General features: G+C 38.4%; 2 protein-coding genes across 3 annotated transcripts in view; both read left to right on the plus strand.

Moving 5' to 3' along the window:
• The window catches only part of LOC126976756 (uncharacterized), a 47,725-nt gene extending 34,352 nt beyond the window's left edge, over positions 1-13,373 (plus strand). The window contains exons 8-12 of one of the 2 annotated variants that reach the window (XM_050825321.1): positions 1,130-1,293; positions 4,980-5,183; positions 7,390-7,516; positions 8,025-8,065; positions 10,832-13,373. In XM_050825321.1, the coding sequence (XP_050681278.1) occupies positions 1,130-1,293; positions 4,980-5,183; positions 7,390-7,516; positions 8,025-8,065; positions 10,832-11,250 (955 nt within the window). In that variant the 3' untranslated portion in view covers positions 11,251-13,373. Of the gene's footprint in view, positions 1-1,129; positions 1,294-4,979; positions 5,184-7,389; positions 7,558-8,024; positions 8,066-10,831 lie in introns of both variants that reach the window. The other variant, XM_050825320.1, reaches the window with a different exon arrangement.
• An 8,178-nt stretch (positions 13,374-21,551) lies between these two features.
• LOC126976759 (uncharacterized) lies at positions 21,552-24,121 on the plus strand. The gene is made up of 2 exons (XM_050825324.1): positions 21,552-22,399; positions 22,500-24,121. The coding sequence occupies exons 1-2, from the start codon at positions 21,606-21,608 to the stop codon at positions 23,908-23,910; spliced, it is 2,205 nt and encodes a 734-aa protein (XP_050681281.1). The 5' UTR covers positions 21,552-21,605; the 3' UTR covers positions 23,911-24,121.
• The last annotated feature ends 899 nt before the right edge of the window (positions 24,122-25,020 follow it).

Genomic DNA, 25,020 nt, shown 5'->3' on the forward strand with positions numbered 1-25,020 from the left:
ATATAAGCAAAGTATTGTATTTCGTGGAAGCATTTTTTTTTATGAAATAGGAGGACAAACGAGCGTACCAGGTACGCTCGTGTTAAGTGATCATCGCCGCCCACATTCACTTGCAACACCAGAGCAATCACATCAGCGTTGCCGGCCTTTAAGGAAGGTGTACGCGTATCGTCCCGGAAACACCGTAGAAGGAAACTCATTCCACAGGTTTGTAGTACGTGGAAGATAGCTGCTTGAAAATCGCACTGTGGAGGACCGCCACACATCTAGATGGTAGGGATGATATCCTAACTTGTGGCGTGACGTGGAATTTGGCGGCAGGAATCAGATTAAACAGCTCTTCGGAACACGCCCCAAGATACATGCGGTAGATGACACACAATGAAGCGACGTCACTACGCAACGCCAAGTGATCCAGCCGTTCATAGAGCACTGGGGCCCCGACAATTCGAACTGCTCTGCGTTGCACGCAGTCAAACGGATCGAGCTTATAATGGGGTGCGCCAGACCAGAGATGACAGCAATATTCCATATGTGGCCGGACCTGCGCTTTGTAGAGCGCTAGAATGTGAGCCGGCTTGAAGTATTGCCGTGCTCTTTTATTGACGCCCAGCTTCTTCTAGGCCAATTTGGCTTTACCCTCCAGATGGCCACGGAATTGGCAATCGCTCGAGATTTTCAAGACCCACTATTCCGATACTAGTCGAAGCTATAAGTTGTTGTCGAATAGCGGTGATACGACACATGGGGTTTTTTTAGTGGTAAACGCGCAAACCTGTGTCTTCGGGGGGTTAAATTGGACAAGGTTCAATCTACCCCATCAAGAGAGGACTCGATAGAAGACATATGTTTCTCCCGGCACTGATCGATGATTTGACTGAGAGAGATTGTAATGCAATGTAAATAATGATGTATAACTCCTTGCGTGCACACATAAGTACCTATGTACTTGTAAACACACACTTTTTTATACGAATTTTGCTATTTCTTTGAGAACTCAATTTTCAACATAACCGAAAAATACTGGCACTGAAAATACGTTTATAAATCTTTTATGAAAAGTAAACGTAGATCGCATAATTAATTAAAAAAATTTTTGGACTTATTTTCCGGAAATCTTATGTTGCAGGCCAGCATTCTACATGTATGCAATCCTAAAGGTGTTGTCAGCTGGACTGATGTTGAGTTTGGATCTCGAGTTCAAGAAACCCGCAAAAACTCTCGTGAAGGATGTTATGACAGTTTTTAAGAATTTCGAGATCGTCGCTCTTCTAATTGCTTGCGTTGTCATGGGTGCGTATAAATATAATAACGTAATATCACTGACCTGTATAAATACCACTGGACAGACTGTTCTATGTGTTTGACAGCAAATTTTTTGTGCCTATTTGAAGCGCCACTCGCGAATGTCTAGAGAACTAATTTTGACGTATAATACAAATGGCTGCAAAGGAACGTAAGTACTCTGAAGTATTATTGCATTTTGAATTATATTCGGTCGTTTTCCGTGTTACTTATACTTCAGGAATCAACGTAATAAAGTACACGATTTTTTTTGTGAATAATTTTCCTATCGATGGTTGTTTAGCTGAGGTTGTCATCTCTAGTTTTAGTACCGCAGACTCTCGCTACATGGCCTACAGCGCCAAATGGCGAATATCAAATAGGCACAAAAGCACTTTGACAGCCGCCAGTCCAGTGGTAAATAGTAGAGGTCAGTGCATATAATTTAAGGCTATTTAATTGCCAACGCGTCTATGAAGTCGTGTCTTTAGAGACCACTTCCATTCAGCAAACGTCGTATAAGGTTGAAATGTCAATATCAATTACTAAATAAATATTGGGGTCATCTTTACACCTTTAGCACCGATCACTACTAGAAAGCAAATACTCAAAGCTTAGTGGTCTATTTCAACGTGACATTGGCCTATTTATTTATAACTTACAATAATACACACAAATATAAAAAGTAGAACTAAAAACAAGGAATTAAATCTAGTGATTACTTACAAATAAACATAGTATGCAGAGAAATAATTGATTTTAAGTATTATATAGAATAAGTTAAGAATTAAACAGGTTTTTAGTTATACACAGTTACATTAATTTATCAATTGTAACATTAGTAAAGATTACCAATGTTGGTGCAAATGGTCGTACGGAATTTGGCTAAGGAATCAGCAAATATTATGTCAATATCAGTTACGCTATATTACGCATATAACACGCCTACTTGTGGTATATCTTCCACAGAAGCCACAGTATGAATAATAGAATAGAATAGGGTACTTAAAGCACTATGTCTTTAAGAGTACTTAATCTTAGGCCTTGTGCGGATAAAACGAACGAGAGCGAGGAATGCTTAGAGAAAGAGAAATACTGGATCACCAGACCTTTCGCAACTTTCGTTCGCTGTATGTGGACAGAGCCTTATGCGTTCTTAGTTTTACGCGTTATTTTAATTTTATTTTCACTCATATAATGAAAAGGGAACAAATAACCCAGATGAAAGTTTGATCTGTCAAGTTTTACATGTCACGTTTTCGTAAACTGCACATTCAAGTGTAAGTTCACGACTGTAATTAATTAAATTTAGTTAAATTTACAATCGAAAACAGTATTATTGTTTATATAAGTGAGAGGATGCAAACAGGCATGAGGCTCACGTGGAGGAAGGAAGTGGTGAGACAATCGCCCACGGCCATTCGCAACACCGGGGGTCAAGCGATGCAATATCTGCCTTTAAGTTGGGAGTAAAGGAGGGAGTTGGGAGTCGTGAGAAAACCGCAGTCAGTAATTGATTCTACGAAGTGGCTGTGCGAGGCAAGAAGTTCCTCGTAAAACGCGCGGTTATAGATACCACACGTCAAAATGATGCGGGTGGTATTTCGCATTTATGACGTCATGTCATGAATTAAAAAGATCAGATTGCATTCTAAAGAGTGTGTATATGAAGTTTTAATAATAATATTAATAAAACTTTATTTCAAAGTAACTACAGACACAATAATGTTAGATAGACTTAAAAAACTACGTTAGTACTTACCATTAGAGATAGAGCAACAGTGACTCATATATTTGCAGTCTAACCTGCTGCCAATCATCTTCAGGACACCGTTGGTGCTGCCCCTCATTCTGCGCACCAGGAACCACATCTTTTGCGCATCGTTGCGTAAAAACAATCTACTCGCGCTGTCGCGAACATCCCCAATGCACTACAGAAACGAGGCAACCCCAGTAGCACCCTCAAGGCTTTATTATATTGGATTAGCTGTGTACCTGGCTTAATGAGTTCATATAAAAAAAAAAAAATTATTACTCGATGTTAATTACTGAACGATAATCGATACAGAATGAGAGGAAAATGGAGAGAGTTATAGTCAGAGTTTCCCTGCGAGATCGATTCAGAAATGAGGAGATCCGCAGGAGAACCAAAGTTACTGACATAGCCCAGATAGTTGCGATACTAAAGTGGCAGTGGGCAGGGCACATAGCTCGACGGACAGATGACTGTTGGGACAGTAAAGTCCTCGAATGGCGACCACCTACCGGACGTAGGCGTACTGTTGGTAGGTCCCCCACGAGATGGACCGACGATCTGCGGGCCTACCATGAACTCTTATTGCGATTCAATTGACGACCTAAAATGAACTGCATCGGAATTGAATCAATAATTAAAAGTTGGTGGCTTTCTGGTCAAGATCACCGGAATAGGTTAGATGAGGGTATCGCAGGACCGATCATCATAGCGATCATTGGGGGAGGCCTTTGTCCAGCGGTTTTCTTCTATCTTCCGACTGAAATTATGATGGTGATGAATCGATATAATTGTTGAGTGATTGGCGCTGAGCTCTATTTGAGTTGCGATGAGTTTCGACTCAGATCATAATATTGTCAGAGATTGACGGCCAATTCTTGTATTCAATAGCAATCCTTAATTGGCGACACGAGCTTGACATTTTAATCCATTTCCTGCTTTTGGCACTTAAGTTACGGAATATAATTTAAAAACCATTTATGTTACATTTTGTTATTTTTATCTTGGTATTCGTTTGAAAGTGACAAATAAACGAATTAAATAGCGACATTAAATTAATGCACGGTTAGAGGTACTTTTAACCCTTAATATAAAAATATAAATCTTAAAATAATAAGAAATGAAATTGTAAAAATTTTAAACAAACAAATTATATGTTTAGGAAACAAAATTTTATACACGCTTACGTGGTCGCACAAGTAGGCACAAATTTGGTGTCAGCAAAAGACAGTAAAAGAACAGTATTTAATCTTCTTGCTCGAGCGCCCAAACCGACGCACGCACACATACAAAAGATTTACATAGCCGCGAAGCAATCTTCGGAAGGCAAGAAATATCGCATATCCATAGCAATTTAAAATAGTATAATTAAGATGATCTTTAATGTTTATTCCGATAAGTTTTACAAAATCACTTCGAGACGTGTTTGTTATAAACGAGCATATTTTTTGCATCACTTCACATATTGTAATTGAAATGATTTTTAATATGATGAAAATGTAACTCTTGATTTAAAAGAGTAGCAATGAGTGTCTTGCGACTTCTTCTCATTAGCTCAACCCTTTATGAAGTAGCAGTAGATTCAATAGGAAAAAATTTTTTTCTTCTATTGAATTTTTATTGTTTTTGTAAAGTGATTAAAGTGATTTTGATTTGATTTGATTTTACACGAGGCATCCTCAGGTTCTACATATAACGGCTAAACGAATGTCGGAGTGATGTTGTGAAACTTATCGTAAATAACAGAAAGATCATTTACAACATTCTAAGTAACAATTTATTATAATATTGGACTAGAAAATATCGTGTTACGGCCCTAAATCTGACGCTCTCGAGTAACGCTAAAGTCTGACGCTTAGGGCGGAGACAGATATGGCCCGAACGTCCGTATAAAAGCTTCGCTCCAACAGTTTCTTTTTAATGTTTTTTATTGCAATTTCAGGTACAGCCTGGGGATACCTAGAGAGCTTTCTCTTCTGGTTCCTTCAGGATCTAGGTGCCTCCCAATCTCTGATGGGCATCACGATCACTGTGGGAGGCATTGCTGGTCTTCCTCTCCTTGTTCTTTCTGGACCAATCATTAAGAGAATTGGACATTCAAATGTCTTGTTTATTGGTTTTGTGTTCTACGCTATTAGGTTATTTGGTACGTATTCATGCATTAGGTACTTATTATCTTTGTTTTCATAATGTTATGACGTGTTTGCTTGTAATTACGTATGCTCCATATTCCTCTTTTAAGATATCATTATTTCTGGTTACTCAATATTTACTTAAAAATATTGCGTTATATATTATATAGCAAATGTGTACCTATTTGCTATTTGAATAATCTTACACGGCCTTAAAAATAAACTTGCTATAACGTTAAAACTGAGAATAAACCAAGAACATGCAATATGTTGACTATATCGCTGACAACACTGTCAATACAATGATAATTCTGAAGTTTTCCGTAAGTCAAGCACACTTACTAATAAACGCGGGAAATGTTATATGTCCGAAAGAAAAGAAGGAATAAACCCGTCTTTTTGCAAACTGTCTATTAGTATTGTCTATAGTAAAATTGGCGAGCAGCTTTCCAGTTACCCGTACCGGAACACGCAAGTTCTGGTCGTTGTCGAAAGCTGCTCTTGGTAACTTCAACCAGCCGTCCATGCCGCCGTTGCACATGAGGAATGACACCCTGGCCCATACGGCAAAAGAGAAAGCCGATCTCCTCTGCACTCTTTTTGCCTCCAACTCGACTCTTGACGACAACGGGAAAACACCGCCGACCATCCCGCGGTGTCAGACCTCCATGCCTGAAGTACAGTTCAGACAGAAAACTGTTCGGTGAGCTCTGTTTTCGTTGGACGTCAAGAAGTAGAGCGGGCCGGATGGCATTTCTCCAATCGTGCTTAGAACGTGTGCCCCTGAGTTGACGCCGGTGCTAACGCGTTTATTCCGGCACTCTTATTCCAAAGGCGTAGTCCCTGACTCATGGAAGTCAGCCCTTGTCCATCCGATCCATAAAAAAGGAGACAGTTCGGATCCGGCAAACTACAGGCCTATTGCTATTACCTCCCTGCTCTCCAAAATCATGGAGGGCATAATTAGCCGTCAGCTCTTGGTATACCTAGAGGGTCACCAGTTGATCAACGACCGACAATACGGGTTTCGCCATGGTCGGTCGGCAGGTGATCTTCTGGTATACCTAACACATAGATGGGCTGCGGCTATTGAAAGCAAGGGGGAAGGCCTGGCAGTTAGCCTGGATATAGCGAAGGCCTTTGATCGTACATGGCATAAGGCGCTCCTCTCTAAACTTCCATCATTTGGGCTTCTCGAGAGCTTGTGCAAGTGGACCTCCAGCTTCCTCACTGGGCGCAGCATACAGGTCGTTGTCGACGGACATTGCTCGAACCCGAAGCCCGTGAATTCTGGAGTGCCCCAAGGCTGTGTGCTATCTCCTACGCTGTTTCTTCTGCATATCAATGGTATGTTGGACACCTCCAACATTTATTGCTATGCCGATGACAGCACTGGTGATGCCGTATACACGGGCCATGCACGTCTCTCTCGGGAAATCGTCGACCAGTGCCGGGAGAAACTTGTGTCTTCTATCGAGTCCTCTCTTGAGAAGGTCGCGGAATGGGGTAAATTGAACCTTGTCCAATTTAACCCCCAGAAGACTCAAGTTTGCGCGTTTACCACTAAAAAAACCCCATTTGCCGTATCACCGCTCTTCGACAACACTTCCCTTAAAGCCTCGGCTAGTATCGGAATACTGGGTCTCGAAATTTCGAGCGATTGCGAATTCCGTGACCATCTGGAGGGCAAAGCCAGATTAGCTTCGAAGAAACTGGGCGTCATAAATAGAGCACGGTAATACTTCAAGCCGGCCCCCATTCTAGCGCTCTACAAAGCGCAGGTCCGGCCACACATGGAGTATTGCTGTCATCTCTGGTCTGGCGCACCCCAGTATCAGCTCGATCCATTTGACCGCGTGCAACGCAGAGCAGCTTGAATTGTCGGGGACCTAGCGCTCTGTGAACGGCTGGATCACTTGGCGTTGCGTAGAGACGTCGCTTAATTGTGTGTCTTCTACCGCATTTATCACGGGGAGTGTTCCGAAGAGATACAATAATAACAAAGAAAAAAATCAAAGGTATACAGTTACAAACGCAAACATTCACATAAATAATTAATTTGATTATTCGTATTGATGCAACACATTAAATTAAATTAAACTTGGGACAACGATAACAACGGTTTTAATTTTAATTCTAAACCATGTTTAAACACAGTAGGGGAGCACGAAAATATGTCGATGTCAATTTACGATTAATACCAAGCTTATCTCATTCCAGGTTATTCGTTCATCTACAATCCTTGGTTGAGTTTGATATTCGAGGCGATGGAGTCGGTGACGCTCTCGCTGTCGTTCACCGCAGCCGTCACATACGCGGCACTTCTCTCCTCCACCACTACGGATACCTCCGTACAAGGATTGCTCGGTGGACTATACTATGGCGTTGGTACGTACTTCTGTTGATATAGGTTGGTTGAGTTTAATATTCGAGTCGATGGAGTCGGTCACGCTATCGCTGTCGTTCAGCGCAGCCGTCACGTACACAGCACTTTTCTCCTCCACCACTACGGATACCTCCGTACAATGAATGCTCGGTGGACTATACTATGGCGTTGGTACGTACTTCTATTGATATAGGTTGGTTGAGTTTTATATTCGAGGCCATGGAGTCGGTGACGCTGTCACTATCGTTCACTGCAGCCGTCACATACGCGGCACTTCTCTCCTCCACCACTACGGAAACCTCCGTACAAGGACTGCTCGGTGGACTTATACTATGGCGTTGTTACGTACTTCTATTGATATAGGTTGGTTGAGTTTTATATTCGAGGCCATGGAGTCGGTGACGCTGTCACTATCGTTCACTGCAGCCGTCACATACGCGGCACTTCTCTCCTCCACCACTACGGATACCTCCGTACAAGGACTGCTCGGTGGACTATACTATGGCGTTGGTACGTACTTCTGTTGATATAGGTTGGTTGAGTTTAATATTCGAGGCGATGGAGTCGGTCACGCTATCGTTGTCGTTCAGCGCAGCCGTCACGTACACAGCACTTTTCTCCTCCACCACTACGGATACCTCCGTACAATGAATGCTCGGTGGACTATACTATGGCGTTGGTACGTACATATTATATTGATATAGGTTGGTTGAGTTTGATATTCGAGGCGATGGAGTCGGTCACGCTATCGCTGTCGTTCACCGCAGCCGTCACGTACGCAGCCTTTCTCTCCTCCACCACTACGGAAACCTCCGTACAAGGACTGCTCGGTGGACTATACTATGGCGTTGGTACGTACAAATATTGATATAGGTTCGTTGAGTTTGATATTCGAGACTATGGAGTCGGTGACGCTATCGCTGTCGTTTACCGCAGCCTTGACGTACACGGCACTTCTTTCCTCCACCACAACGAATACCTCCGTACAAGGACTGCTCGGTGGACTGTACTATGGCGTTGGAACGTACATCTTTTGATATACACGGAGTTGGTGACGTTGTCACTATAATTCACCGCAGCCTTCACATACGCGGCACTTTTCTCCTCCACCGCTACGGACAACTTCGTACAGGGATTGCTCAATGGACTCTACTATGGCGTTGGTACCTACATCTATTATATATTTGAAATGATTTGATTGTACTGACCACGTAGATAAGAGATAATTTTTAGACTTGACTAGTTAAAAATTAAAACATATCTACACTGGCCTGCAAAAGTAAGTATCACACTTTTCAAATTATTTTTTTTTAACTTTAGAAGGTAGAGATTTAAGATTAAAAACGTTTTGTTGCAAATTTTATAGGATTTAATTCTAAGAAACTAAAATTATACATTAGTAACATTTTTAACTTAAGAAAGATAAAACTATGAAAATAGACATTTTTAGTTTAGTGTAAAAAATTCAACTAAAATGTATTACATGTTATTTAATTTTTAATAACTGGTATTGCCTCCTCGAGCTCTGATTACAGCTTCGAGCCGGTTTGGCATACTGAACACTAGGTTTCGGAGGCGATGTTGGGGAATATTCTCCCATTCTTCTACCAGGGCTTTAGTGCCCTGAGGGTAGTAGGTGGTGGTGGAGATTTCTGACTAGCCTCCCAAGCTCATCCCAGGCGTGTTCAATCGGGTTGAGATCAGGACTTCTTGATGGCCAATCCATCACGCTGATATCGACCTCCTGAATATACTCTTGTACCATATGAGCCGTGTGTGGCCGGGCATTATCACGGATCAGCATCGATCCACCACCCGTATTTGCTAAATACGGCCCTGCATACTCATTGAGAATCTCTTGAGCATATCTTTGCCCAGTGAGGGTGCCATTTTCTATGGCTACTAGATCTGTGCGACCTTCTGAAGATATGCCAGCCCATACATGTACACTGCCTCCACCGTATTGGACTCTTTCTGAGATGCAGGCTTGAAGGTATTGCTCACCAGGTCGCCTGTAAATACTTCGCCTTCCATCAGAAGTGTAAAGGGAGAATCGAGACTCATCTGCAAACAAAATTCTTGACCATTCGTCTTTATCCCACTGCATGTGTTCACGGGCGTATCGCAGTCTAGCTACTCGATGCTGTCTCTCGAGTTTTGGGCCACTCGCTGGTCTTCGGGGTTTCAAATTTGCTTCAGCAAGTCTTCTTCTCACTGTACTGTCACTAATGTAGTCCCTCCGGGTCTGAAGTAGCTGTTGCTGGACTTCAACTGCATTTTGGTGGCGATGGCACACACACACAGTGGAAATAATATAACGATCTTCTCGGGCACTGGTACACCTGGGTCTGCCATTACAAGGTCTCCTCAGATGGTGTACAGTCTCTTCGTACCTTCGCTATACCTTCTGGACCGTTCGTACCGTCACACCCACCATTCTTGCAGTGCGACGCATACTGATGCCTAATTCCAGAAAAGCCATGATCCTAGCACATTCTTCAACTGAAAGATGCATTATAAATAAATGTTATGTGCTTTTTAGCATAAATTTTTAAAACAAGCTCCATCGATCTTCAAAAAAAATTTAAAACAGAAAGAAAAATGTGAATGGTAAAATTGTAATTCGGAAACATCTACTTTGAAAAAGGAATGATTTTGTTTTTGAAGTTTTTTTTCAGCCAATTCTTAAAAGAAGGTTACCGACTATAAAGTTTTTATGTACAAAATTAAATTCTCTTTGGAGTCCTTTTTATTTCGATAGTATATCCTGTGAACTTAAAACGTTATCCCAATTTTAAAAGAGTGATACTTACTTTTGAAGGCCAGTGTATTTCCCATTAAAAAAAATATAAAAGAACATTGATCTTGAAGCTCGTGAGCAATTATTATTCTGATCATACAAAAGTTGTTATTTATAAAGTTGAATATTTGATATTTTTGAACTAATTTAATGGTAATAATAATTATTTGTGTAGTATTTCTAAACGAAAACCTCCCCTAACTAATTTAAATTTAATTAAAATCTGTATAAACCAACATGAGCTGCAGACTCGTTTGTCCTCCAGTTTCATAAGAGTAATATCTAATTGCAGATGTAATGCTTATGTATCCTCTTCCTGTTAATTGTTTGTCCTTCGACAAATGCCTCCTCCAAGATCTTCCATTCTCTCCGATTATGTGCTATTGTAGTGGGCCTTTCACAATATAAACAACTTTTTATGTTAAAAAGTTTGGCCAAACATTTTTTTTACCAAAACAATATGTTTTATTTCGCAGGCAAAGGCGCGGGAAGTTTGACAGGAGGATATCTCATGAAATATATCGGAACTCGACCCACGTATAGAGTTTTCGCTGGCGCAACTCTTGTAACTGGCTGCATTTATTGTATATTTAATAGATTCTGCATTCGAAAAAGAGTTATAGCACGAGAGAATGACTTCTATAAGAAAAAGCAAAACTCTCTAGACCTAGAGTGCCAAGAGACCGCATGTAATAAGAAAACTATAACGGCAGGAGATAAAGCTGATGATTCTAAATCTGATGTTGTAATACCGAAGATCTGCTTAAACTTGACACCAGACTCCGGTGGTATAGATGGTAATAGCGATTCAGGAGTAGATAATCCGTCATATGTTGATAATGAAACGTCGTCTGTTAACAGTGCAAGAAAGGATGATAAAAATAGTAATGTTTGATAGGTCTAATTATACAGAGTAGGACTGAATTGTGAGATTTCTCGCAACTAATATAATATAACACTTTTTGAAGTAATACTTCTATAGGCGCGTTATTAAAAAATGATGAGAGTGAAATTTTAGGATGCGTGCACATCACTGTAGCACAACAGTAAAAGGTTGAAGTTGGTTCAAGGCAAGGGGTTCAAACTCATTATTTAATAATTAATTGTCAAAGCCATCTTCCCAAGATTAATACAAAATTGTTAAAAACGTAGAATAGCACGAGGAATAAATCATTTTAATGATAAAAATCATTCAAAAGCTTCGTTAGGCCGAAGAAGTATAAGTTCTTGCGTGCATACATAAGTCCACACACACTTTTTTTCATTGAAAACTGATTGAAAATTGTCTTCAGAGGACTAAGAACCCAGGAGACAAATATAATTATATCCGTCCAGTTGGAATTCTATATGAACTAGACTCAGGCTTTGGTGGAGACCAAAACACAAGATGGTTTCTATATGGTTGTCTATCGGTATGTTAGATTGAAAAAGGCCACGGTTTCTTGTCTTCGAAAATCTTACGCCCTTACAAATAAACTTGGTATAATGATATAACGCAGAATAAACCAAGAATATGCAAAATGTTGACTATATCGTTGACAACGCTGTCAATACAATGATAGTTTTGATGTTTTCCGAATGTCAAGCAGCCTTGCAAATAAACGCGGGAAACGTGTAAGCCAATCATAGAGAAAATGTTTATTTATAAACGTTTTGCATATTCCTTGTTTATTCTCAGTTATAACTTTATACCAAGTTTATTAAAGTGAAACTTTTATTACATAGTCTCAAATTTTTTCGTTTGTGTGTTGCATGTCGCGTTATGGTCGGTCGGCGCCTATAGTTCCCAGCAGCTGACCGTGTAGTGTATAGACTATTTTATACTCATTTGTGCCAGTACTCCACGCAATTTTGTTTGTTTTTAATATTTCCCATTATCATTCCAATTTAACAAGTATTAAATTAAGATAGATAAAGCGATTTTTATACCCTTAACGGAATATTATTCTAAAAATTTTTAGTTACGTCTATAATGTGAAAAAAGTTTCACTTTTACTGTGGTTTCATAAAACCACACAATCTTTTTTTGTAAGGCCTTTAGTATTTTGTAACCTAGAAGGATTCAATGCAAGCAAGTCATCGACACTATAGTTCATAACAGCCCTGCTTGAGGCCGCAGTATGTATTGTATATTCTCGTCACTTTAGATCATTTATACTTCTAGATAGACTGTTACAGCTGTGAAAACTTAGAAAAAAATTGAGGTTGACAGTCAACCTCTATTTTGAGAAATGCACGTACACTAACACAAAGTGGCATAGGTACAAATCGCGAGTGTAAGACGTAGCTTGTGACGCACACTAAACTAGTCTAGACGTATTAATTATCTAAGCTCGTAACTTTTTGCTGTCCTATCACTTACAAGTATTTTGTTTCTTTATGAGAATAAGGGACGAGACGAGCAGGACGTTCAACTGATGGTAATTGATACGCCCTGCCCGCAGTGCCGCTCAGGATTCTTAGAAAACTCATGAATTCTGAGCGGCACTACAACTGCGCTCGTCACCTTGAGACATAAGATTTTAAGTCTCATTTGCCCAGTAATTTCACTAGCTACGGCGCCCTTCAGACCTAAACACAATAATGCTTTCACATTACTGCTTCACGGCAGAAATAGGCGCCGTTGTGGTACCCTTAACCTAGCCAGCATCATGTACAAAGGAGCCACTGGTACATTTTATTTCACTACTTACGCACTCAAATCGAATCCATTAAAAAAACAACAACTCTAATATACATTTTCCCATTTCGAACACCTGTTCACCATTAACCAATCAAGTCTCCATATAAATCAGCTGAATAGGGTTTCTGCAGCAAACCAGAACAGATAGTTAAGTCAGCTCTACAATCTGAATAAATATTAAAATGTTCCATTTATTTATGTGTGGCTAACTACTGGTTAATCGAAATTTTGTATAGTTATGTGCCAGGCTGTAACTGTAAAATATATTGGATACATTTGAATATAAATTGTAAATAGTTAAAATAAAATCAGTAATATATTATATTTAAACACTATTTGGCAGTTTTATTACAGAACAGAGAGATGTGGAGTAGAAGAAGGGGTAATGAAAGTTATTGGTAAGAAATTGTTGTGGTGCTTTTGTGATGGAGAGAAGATGGATAAAAGTAGACTGATTTCTGAATTATAGAGCTGATAGAAGGAAATTTTGGAAAAGATTGACCTAAGCATGACCAGGAGAAGTGTAAGAGGGTCATAAATAAGGGAGTGTGCATAAAAGGTTTGATGTTGGTGGAAGCAGCGAGGCCCAGTATGTGAGGACTATGGTATATGAAATATCATTTTTTACGGAAAAAGGAGGACAAACGAGGGTACGGGTCACCTGGTGTTAAGTGATCACCGCCGCCTACATTCTCTTGCAACACCAGAGGAATCACATGAGCGTTGCCGGCCTTTAAGGAAGGTGTACGCGCTTTTTTTTAAGGTACCCATGGGGGAAACACCGCACAAGGAAACTCATTCCACAACTTTGTAGTAGGTGGAAGAAAGCCCCTTGAAAACCGCACTGTGGAGGACCGCCACATGAGCACACCATCCAGATGGTGAGGATAATATCCTAACTTGTGGCGTGTCGTGCGAAGTTGGAATTCGGCGGCAGGAGTCAGGTGAAACCGCTCTTCAGAATACTCTCCGTGATAAATGCGGTAGAAGACGCACAATGAAGCGACGCGGACGTCTCTCCGCAACGCCAAGTGATCCGGCCGTTCACAGAGCACTGGGTCCACGACAATTCGAGCCGCTCTGATCATAATATCTGCCATTCCCTATGGGAAACAGGCGTGATCGTATGGATGTATATATTATAAAACTTACTAGCTATTGCTCGCAGTTATAAGCAGCTAAATACAGCAGGATTTATAATGACAATGTCATTAGTGTAGCATAGATATAGATTTATTTAATACAACGGTAACGAAATTAAAACACCAGCTCAGCAAAAGATTTTTCGAATAATATCGATAATTTAAACGCCTAAATTTATATAACATAATAAGTTAAATAAGAATTTATATAAATTTATTATTAAGTATGATATAGTGTCGACTGAAGAGCATATGACTAAGCAAAATAGTATTTAATAAATGTCAGCCTTTATTGAATACGTGCATGTAGATGCACGTCCGTTTATGTATTAATATTTTATGTATAATAGATAACATTCTTAAGTAAACTAACGAATCTTTCTTACCTTCCCGCTAGATCTGATTTTCTTATCCTCGATTTGTTAATATTAATCTGGTAACTATTTATTATGTAATTAGCTAGTAAATATCTGCGAAAACTTGTAAATAGCCTTTTATGTAAATATTTTCCTAGCTATTATTGTATTTAGCTGTAAGTTTTCCAATTACAATAAAATAAAATAAAAATAAATAAATAAAATATAATGTCTGCATTTATTCTGATAACATGGATAAATCTGATAATATGTTGTCCAGGCCTCTCAATATTGACGTAAAACTGAATTAAACCTCTTCGGTAGTTTTTGAGTTTTGTCCAGACATACATACAAAAATCCAAGTAAAAGACGAAAATTGTACAAAATACTTTTTTGGCTTCGGTATTGATTGTAAAACACACAGCAAATATTATTTTCAAAAAATATCAACTTACAGTTTTTATCGTGTAACGATCTCATATAATATCATAATCTATACTAATAACTTTGTTTGTTTGTTTGAACGCGCTAATCTCTGGTACTACTGGTCCGATTTGAATGATTCTTTCAGTGTTGGGTAGTCCATTTATCGAGGAAGGCTATAGGCTTTTTTTTTCAAAATTAGGGATCCGTAATAAAATTGCTAGGCTATAGGCTGTTTTTTTTTCAAAATTAGGGATCCGTAATAAAATTGCTATTTTGTAACACAAGGTGTAAATTCGAAAATCTATTTTTGCGTTCGCTGCAAAAACTATTGACAATAGAACAAAATGATGTACAGGCTATAATATAGGCAATATTTTATTACTTATAAAACTATCGCGTGAATTATACTTTATATGGCAAAACAACGTTTGTCGGGTCAGCTAGTATATTATATGATATATACATAATCTGCCTTATTCATAATAAAACGTTTTTCGAAGGTATATATTAGTTAAAACGTGTTTTAAGCCTATCTAACGTTCGATAACATTCCTTATTCATATTCGTTAGATAAATCTCCCATAACTAATACGTCTCTATTTTTTTTTAATTTATTTAGTGGCACGGGATGCAAGTCCATAGGCCAATACGTCTCTATAGTACGCAATGTTGCCATTTCGTACAAAAAACATGATTTTAACTAATTTAATGAGGAACTGTCAATGGAAACAGACATAATTTCAATGTCAATGGTTTTCCGTTGTCAAAAGTCGATGTCAAAATAATTTCAAACTTCAAAAATCAAAGTTTTGAAGTCCGTCGGTTGTCAATCTATGACGGATATCCAACAACTATGAGCGGGACGCTATTCACATTATTTAACGAACAGCTGATCGATGTCGGCCATGTTTTTTTTTGCGTTCGAGTGCTTAAAATTGGTTTATAGAAGGGTCCTAGCTACTATAAGCCACGTTTCCTATAACGAAGAGATAATGAGCGTTTTAACGAGCGTATATTAGCGATGTTTTAAATCTACACTAAATCATTATGAATAAGACAGAATATGTATAAGTACCGACCACGCAAGCATTGTGGGTGAAATTTAGTGAAATTCTTTCTTACCTAATCTCTACTCGTCTAGTCGTTTTTATCAATATTGAGTTTTCTTCGCTTTGACGTAGATTGTAGATTATCTAAAAGTTTTTTGCTGTAAGTTGTAATAAGTAGAATTTTTGAAGATATACTTCTTTAGGCGCATTATGAAAAAATGATGAAAGTGAAATTTTAAGTTGCGCGCGCATACAGCAAGTAACAGGATGAAGTTGGTTCCTAAAATGTTCTGGACGTTTTCGTTATTCGTTATTTTTTTTTGGTTTCTTCGTCCATTATTAGGACAGGCAAAGGGCTATTTCCGTATCCGAGCCGTATTCATAATTTAATAATTAATTGTCAAAGCCATCTTTGCAAGATATTTACAAAATTGTTCTTTCTAAAAACGTAGAATAGCACGAGGAATAAACCATTTTAATGATTTTTGCATCGTTACGCCAAAGAAGTATAACTTCTTCTAACTCTTGCGTGCATACAGAAGTACACACACACACTTTTTTTTTATTAATTAAACCATTCACTGTAAAATTCCACTCTTGCACAGCATTGGTCTCATTGCAAATGTAAGTGTGATCTCATTAGTAAAATTATATTGATATAATACGAAATAAATACGTTGAAGAGCATTTTCACATTAAGCCCACGGATGAAAACCTGCTTCGAAGGTATTAAGGGGCTACCAACACTGCGTCTTCCGGTACGTGGTCGCCATTCGAGGACTTTACTGACCCAATGGGCTAAAACGACTTTACTTACGGTTTGTCGGAGTAAGTACCGACTAATTTGACCGTTCGGAGGTCTTTCATCAGGGTGATGTCCTGTCTCAAACTGCGGATTTGCGCTCGCAGTACGCGGCTTGACAGGGCGTGGTCACGGGCTGCGCCGGCGGTGATGACGAGCACGGAAGCACTGAAACTATTGTGTCACTATTGGTGTTCACGGGTGCACAAAATGTACACACCACTAAGTAATCATCGCTTTATGAATCTTACTCCGAGATGCGTTTAGCTGCTCGGGATTCCAAGTAGGTGGCAGAGACCAATCCATGTCTCTATTAAAACTAGGTCGTCGGTTGATTTCGATGGCTTTCAAAAGCTTGCGAGACACAAAATTCTTACTTTTACCTCAACAAACCTAACATAAAATATAAGAAAAAAAAAAAGAATATAACGCCTGTTAAAAAATGAAGGCAAAATAGTAAGCGTTCAAAAACAACTTTGCTCTAATACACCGGAGGACAACGTGTTAAGTCTATCGCTACACGAAGTGCCAGTTGAGTCTCAGCGAGTGCTGCCACCAGGCCTTAAGTTTGCGATTGCTCCAAATAAATTACTAGGCTAGTACTGTCTGATAGTCGTAGTACGCAACAAAGTGCCTTGACTAGAAGCTGAATGCCTGAGGCAGGATATATATAACATCATCCGAAAACACAAGAGCCCGAAACCGAATATCCCGAGACAGGAGTTTCAGGCACTATTGTCCTTACGCAAAAAATCTGATATCCTCGTGTTATCAGCAGGGAACCGCAAACGGTTTAGGTGGTCCCAACGTAATGACTTTGGGGGGGAAATGCTTACACGGTAAAACAGAGCTCACCATTTTAAATGCGGGTACCGTAATTGCGGAACGTTACATCGATGACATCATCAGGCCTCAAGTGATCCATTAGCACACATGCCCCCGCAGACCGACCCAAGCTGTACCTACAAGAAGAGTCTTATATTGAGGTATTACCATAACAAGCAGTCAGAATTTAAATCCAATCCGAGTATATGTGGGACAAATTGAAATGAAGGGTTAGAGAAAATGGGCAAGTGGTCTACAACCACCGGCGCTTGTGTGTAAAACGTGTCTGGGAGTAGATTCCAGATGAAAACGTGAGGAATTTGATGCGTAGAATGCATACGAGGCTTCAGCAGTGCATTGCTAAGAGGGGAAGATAAAATAAAAAATATAAAGAAGACACAAAACTGACAGGAACAGTATGTCTTTTTCGAGTGATTTTGTTGTTCATGTTTTTCATTAAAAATGGCCCTTATGATGTTAAAAAAAACTATCATAATCATTATTTTAAACAATTATTAACCTAAATTGAAAGTAATCACATTATTTTTAACCGACTTCAAAAAGGAGGAGGTTATCAATTCGATCGGTATTTTTTTATGTGTGTACACGATTACTCTGAGATTTATGATTCGATTTACGTAATTCTTCTTTTGTTTGATACGAAATAGATGCCATTTGGTCCCATAAATAATTTAACATAGTTTGGCCCAGTAATTTATTATTTTATGAACATTTATATGAAAATTTTCGTCTACCTGGATGACATAATTGTTTTCTGTGTACGGCTTTTTTTTGAGTTTTCATTCAAGTTGATTATATTTTATCTGCTACAAATAATTTTTACGGCTGACCGCATTTTGACGGCTTGTTTAATATTAAAAAGTTTAGTTTTAATATTAAATATTTTTACTTTTATAGTCTGTTAAATTACCTTTCTTGTGTAACTGACACTAAAACGTAAAAAATAAAAAAAAAACCGACTTCAAAAACTGAAAAGTATCAAATAACTAAAAATTTAATTTAATAAATAAATAAATAAATACACCTCTTATGCAAACCTTTACCTTTAATATTAATAAAATACTATTATTTGTATGTGCTACATATTGATAGCTTTGAAGTCGGTGCCAAGCCAAATGTAATAAAGGTACCTACACTCGCCACGCGTAACTCTAAGCGGGATAGCTTCGTCTATATATATATAATATTATAGTTCTGCAGCATATGCGGTTAAGAAAATTAGATACGGCGAGATTAGTATACTTTAGTTATTTTCATAGTATTATGTCCTATGGTATATTGTTATGGGGCAGTGCGGCCGATATTAATACCTTCTTTGTGCTGCAGAAGAGGCCTATTCGCGCGATTTATAACCTAGGTCCTAAAGAATCATTAAGAGAAAAATTTTAAGAAATAAACATTTTGACTGTTGCTTCTCAATACATTTTTGATAATGTTCTGTATGTTCATAAGCACATTGAGGAATTTTCTAGAAACTGTGACATTCATAATGTTAACACGAGGAACAAACATAAACTTGTTATGCCTACTACTCGGTTGGGTCGAGTTAGTAAGTCTTTTGTTGGAGGATGTATATGCAATATGATCCCAGAAAGTGTACAAAACAAATGTGTTACGAAATTTAAAATAATTGTTGTTGAGTTTTTTTGCGCCCATTCTTCTCAGGTCTGAGGCAGTCTCTTTTGAATGGCTGGTAGTTTTTGACATTCAATAAGTGATTTTAAATCCTATTTTGAATTAAAATATTTGAATTTTAATTTAAATATACCAGCCGAAAAACGCTGGTATACGCCTGTTTCCTTGATCTATCCAAGGCTTTCGATTTAGTGGCATACGATGTGGTTTGGGAAAAGATGGAGAGAGCTGGCGTACAACAGGAGCTGCTTAATATTACTCGATTTTCGTACGCAAACTAGTTAAATAGTGTCAGGTGGGGAAGGGAGCTCTCTGAGCCGTACGGGTTGGAGTGCGGGGTGAGGTAGGGGGGTTAACCTCGCCTAAGCTCTTCAATTTGTACGTGAACGAGCTGATCGTAGAACTCAGCATGAAGCCAGTCGGGTGCTGGATAGACGGCATCTGTGTAAATAATCTAAGCTAGACGACATGGTGTTGTTGGGTCCCACGGCCGGCTCGATCAGAGAGGTGCTTCAATCATGTGAGGAGTACGCTGCTAGACATGGGTTAGTGTATAACATGGTCAAAAGTGAAAATGGCAATATGAGCCTTTTATCGTACTCAATGGAACTTTACTCAAACGAGTCACCCAGTACAAATATCTAGGTCATTATGTTACGGAGGACCTTAGGGACCAGGTGGACATAGAATGTGAACGAAGAGCCTTAGCCGTAAGGTGTAATATGTTGGCCCGAAGGTTCACCCGAAGTAGCAAGGAAGCAAAAATTACGCTGTTTAAAGCCTACTGTCAAACCTTCTACACGGGGGGGCTGTGGACCATCTACACTCAAAAGACACTCGACACAGTTTCAGGATGCTGTTGGGCTTGCAGCGGTTTTGTTCGGCATCAGGCATGTTTGCTGAAGCACGAACGGATGATTTCTATGCCATCATAAGGAAAAGTACGTCATCCGTCCTGGCAAGGCTGCGTCCGAGCTCAAACAGTATCCTGAATATGATAGCGGGAAAACTGGATTCGCCAATACTGCAGCTGCTGTCTCAGATTGTTATCAAAGTTATCCTATGTTTTAATTATGTATTAAGAATAAATTATATTATATTAAGCAAATTGTAGAAATTGTAATATACTAACATAGTTTTTAAGCCTGTTACTAACGAATATGGGCCTCTGTTTCCCCAATAAAGAAATGTATTATTATTATCATAAGAGGTAGATCATACATATAAATAATAGTATTTTATTAATATTAAAGGTGAAAGTTTGCATAAGAGATGTATTAAATTAAATTTTTAGTTGTTTGATACTTTTCAGTTTTTGAAGTCGGTTTTTTTAAATGTAGTTTTTTTTTGTAGCTACATTAGTTAATGTAATGTCCATACTGTTTTCGTGGTACAGCAAAAAATCTTAGTGGCCCTTATTTTGTTGTTGAGTAGTATAGTAAATTTAGGTTAGTTGGAAGTGACTTTTTTTAGATAAGATTGTCTGACCAAAATCATAAATTGGGATACTTAGTGTAAAATATTTTGTTGTTTATAGGGATCGTATATTGTAAAGAACTTAATAAAAATGAAAGGCCCATATTGATACTCTACTTTCTTATTCAAATACTATGTCATATTGGTTGGGGCGTGGGTATCTTCATCCACGAAGATCATAATCTCCATAAATTGGTGGAACCAAATAGTTTTAATGGGGTTTATATAAAAATGAAATGTACAGAAAAAGTTAATAGTAATTATGAGCCATTTACTTTAAATTACAATAGCTTTAAGAAAAAAAGGTTAGGTAGATGTAAAATAATAAAAGTAAACATGGCATTATATATTTCTATGACTCCATGACTCCACACAATAAATTTCTCTCATGCAATTCCATCTCCTAAAACCATCCTGTATCATATTAAAGATTGTTTCCTTCCAAACCTTAGCAGCTTGTGTTATAGGAAAATGTTCAGTATTATGTATCGAATATAAGATTATAACTCTATGCTCTACTTGAATTATCAAATTCTTTATACAAATATCTAACACTTTCCATGAAGCAACAGTGAGCGCGCGTGAAGCTGCGGGTGACATTGATCATCCCGCTAACAGTGCAAATTAAAACTCGGCTCGGGTCATCTCGTTCGTGATGCAGATGTTCCACATACCGTGGTATACCGCTAACAATTAACACATTTTATTTCACTGTTGTCAATTCCATTACTATAGCATGCCACTACATTTCACCTCATTCAACATTTACGACTCGATTCCCGAGCTGAACGCTCGCAGCTAATAGCACAGTCTCTATGACTGCTCAAAATTCAAAATGGTTGTAAAAGAAATTTCGTTATTTATTGTGTGTTTAATAATCGAAGATGTTGTTCCCTTAAGTTTTCCTGGACCGCGTGTTTATGTCGTGACGCCATCACCTCGACCTTTTCAAGCAAATCGTGACAACTCTGGCCCATTTTACTACCACAACTGGATGAGACGAATGGATTCAGAACCGAATATCACAACCACCACGACAACGGAAGCACCTAAAGTCAAGACGCCTGATCTGATTTTTGCAGAGTTCGAGTCTGGTAATACAATGCAGAAGTCAATAAGGAAGCTGTTAGAAAAGGAACGAATTGATTCAACATCAACAACTACTACACCACGGCCGATTTATATTCCCGAAAATGATGATAGCAAGGTAACTCGAGTAGTTAATTATGGATTACCGGTGTCAACTCCAAGTAAAGAACTAGAACTTCCGGTATTCCAGGAAAATGAGCAGGAAGTTGATTACAATCCTGATTTATACGATTTGCCTGTAAATATTAATAAGGCAGCCACATCTTCAACAACGAAAACAACTACAACTACCAAAACGCCAGTTAATGTAGAGAATATTTGGCATGTAATTGACAACGAAAAGTTAAATCAATATACAGGCAATTGGAATGAAGTTCCCGTAGCTCCAGAATATACTATGAGTGGAAAAAACAACAATAACAGTGGTTACGATGGTGAAGAAGATAAAGCTGCGACACCAGATGAATCAATTAACAATTCAGATGGCACTGAAGACCATGATGATATATTGAAAATCGATGATAACTTTGCTTTACCAGGGTATGTATGTTATACTTATTTTATCTTTAAAATAGCTGCCGCCTTGAAAAACAATATTTCTTACTAAAATATAATATTATATCTATTGTAATGTTTACAGATTCGGAACGAACCCTGGTAGTGGCGCCGAGAATGAATCAAGAGCTATTCGCACTGAACCGAATATTCGATTCCCTTATATTAATTTGAAACCATTTCAAATGAAGAAATTGAATAAACCAGATATAGATGCATTTTCTAACAGCAAATCAGGAAATAACCTTTACACAAGCCTGGATAATTTCTTTGATTTGAAGAATCCTGTTCGAGGTGAAGCACAAGACATTATCCCGATGAAACAACCTATTGACCGTTATAACCCAGCCCAGCCATATCTGCCTCAGTATAATAAAGTAATGAAGCAGTCAAGTCCAGTTTATGCACCGCCAAAAGCCACAGCCAATCTAGTACCGCCACCACCACCCCAACCACCAAAGATAACTGGAAATGACTTCCCAGCTCCGTCCACTTACGATTCATTCCCACCATACGCACCATCTAGTCCTAACTTTGCTCAAGATAGTATTCCATCGAGTCCTGCTCAACCGGCACCAGCGCCACCATCATTATCGGAAATGTCTCCACCAGTTCAAGTGGTACCATCCATTAGTTCATCACTTGATTCTTATTCAGATCCAAGCAGCGATGATGATCTGACGATACCGACGAATATTGGTTATAATTATAAGCAGCCGTCACCGCCATCACAATCAATACCGCAATTTCGGCCAACTTTACCACCATTGGAAAAATCACAAATGGGCTACTCATATAATAAACCTTCAATGCCGGCACCAGTTCCAAGTGATTCAGACGACTTTAAAGGATACCATTACTCCAAGCCTCAAGCCCCGACACTTGACTACCCACCGGCTGCTACATACGATTCTCCTCCAAGCTATGATCACTCAGGTCCACCGTCCGACCATGACCGTCCTGATCATGATTCATACCATGGAGATATGGATGATCATGATATGGGCATGGTGCCCCCACCTCCACCCAGTGACTCTAAACCGGATTCCTACGGCGGGCCACCAGACCATCACGACTTTCCAAGTGACTTCCCTAGCGACTTTCCAGGAGATCTAAAGTTTCACCATGACTTTGATGATCATGATCACTATCATTACCATCATCCAACAACAACCACGACCAGCACAACAGAAACGCCAAGAGTCAACAGATTCAGTTACTATTACTTAGGTAAAAAGTTGTATTACCTGCCTTTGTATTTCAGTGTCTACTTTATCGTTTACGTTGGTGCGTTAATTATAAAGGCAGTCCTTCGTCACAAAATTGTTTACCCCAACAGTTGGAGACCAAATACGACGACTGCATCATTTTTCTCCAAGCGATCTGTGGATCAATATTTGTCGAATGAAAATCTACACGAAGTTACGGGGAAAGTTACTCATGCTATCGCGACGGCTGCTGAAAAATATTTGAAGAGCAAAAGTAAATTAGAGTAATCTGTAAACAATTCAGTAGGTACTTACTACGAAGTCATTAGCTTATATTTAAGTGTACATAGAAAATAAATTTTAGATTTAAGTTTATTTACATTTAGTGTTGAGATCTTGACATATTTAATTGAACCAAGCTGGACATTTTCGGATTATTTGAATATTTGTCGATTTTCCCAACAATGATTAACCGAATAAATATTTAAATTTCTATAAATGCGTTTATTTATCCTGTTTTCGTCTTTATCCAATATTAATTTGATTAAATAAATATGCACATACTTATAGTAATTTTAAGAAATTATCTTCATTTATTACACGCTTTTTATTAGCTTCACCTGTATGTATGTTTGATTGTAACCGACTCATTGGGCGTGATTTTGACACACTTTAAACGGCCAGATATCGTTCAAAATTTGTAGATTTATCAAGGAGCGATGACAATACATTAATTTGATAAAATTATTCCATTTTTCAATTTGTGAAATAAGATTTTTGTTAATTTACCAGTATAATTTTCTTTTCTATCGTCGATAAGGCAGAAATTGAAAGAGAAAGAAATCTTTTTAACGACAGCGTGTTATTAAGTTTTTTAAATTTATTGTGTTAATAGATTACCAATTTTTTTATTTCTTAGCAACTTTCATTATTATCTATACATCAAAATGACAACTTGGGCATATGAATGCTTACACGATGCCAGAAGACTAATTTACAAAAGTTTTGCCAGACCGTTTCGACTGTCTATATTAACATCGAAACGGACCTATTTTGACACATATTTCACTGAAAGATAGCTAGGTATAAGTATTATAAGGAGTAACTAGTGAAAAAACAAAAATTAATTAGATTTTAAAAACAATAAAAATTAAAGTGTGATCATAATGTGATTTAATGGGCAGATCGCCTACTTAACGTAGACTTCTACTAGGGAGAATTCGATGACTGCTTTTCGTTTGAAATAAAAAACTTAAATTATTGATCTTGTTGGTCAATGTCTTTCTATCTAGACAAATCACGTTGGATGAGTCAAAGCCGAAATATGGAACATGCCACAAATTAAACCACAGCACAGTAGACATATGTATCGGTAGGGAAACTAAGCCTTGGTGATAA

The sequence above is a fragment of the Leptidea sinapis genome, chromosome 42 (genome assembly GCF_905404315.1).
Source record: "Leptidea sinapis chromosome 42, ilLepSina1.1, whole genome shotgun sequence".
NCBI classification, from domain to species: Eukaryota; Metazoa; Arthropoda; class Insecta; order Lepidoptera; family Pieridae; genus Leptidea; species Leptidea sinapis.

Bases quoted from the DNA above. Each gene is read 5' to 3' on its own strand.
- LOC126976759 (XM_050825324.1), top strand. From the start codon at position 21,606: ATGGTTGTAAAAGAAATTTCGTTATTTATTGTGTGTTTAATAATCGAA. The intron at 22,400-22,499 runs GTATGTATGTTA...TAATGTTTACAG, and splicing joins GATAACTTTGCTTTACCAGG to ATTCGGAACGAACCCTGGTA.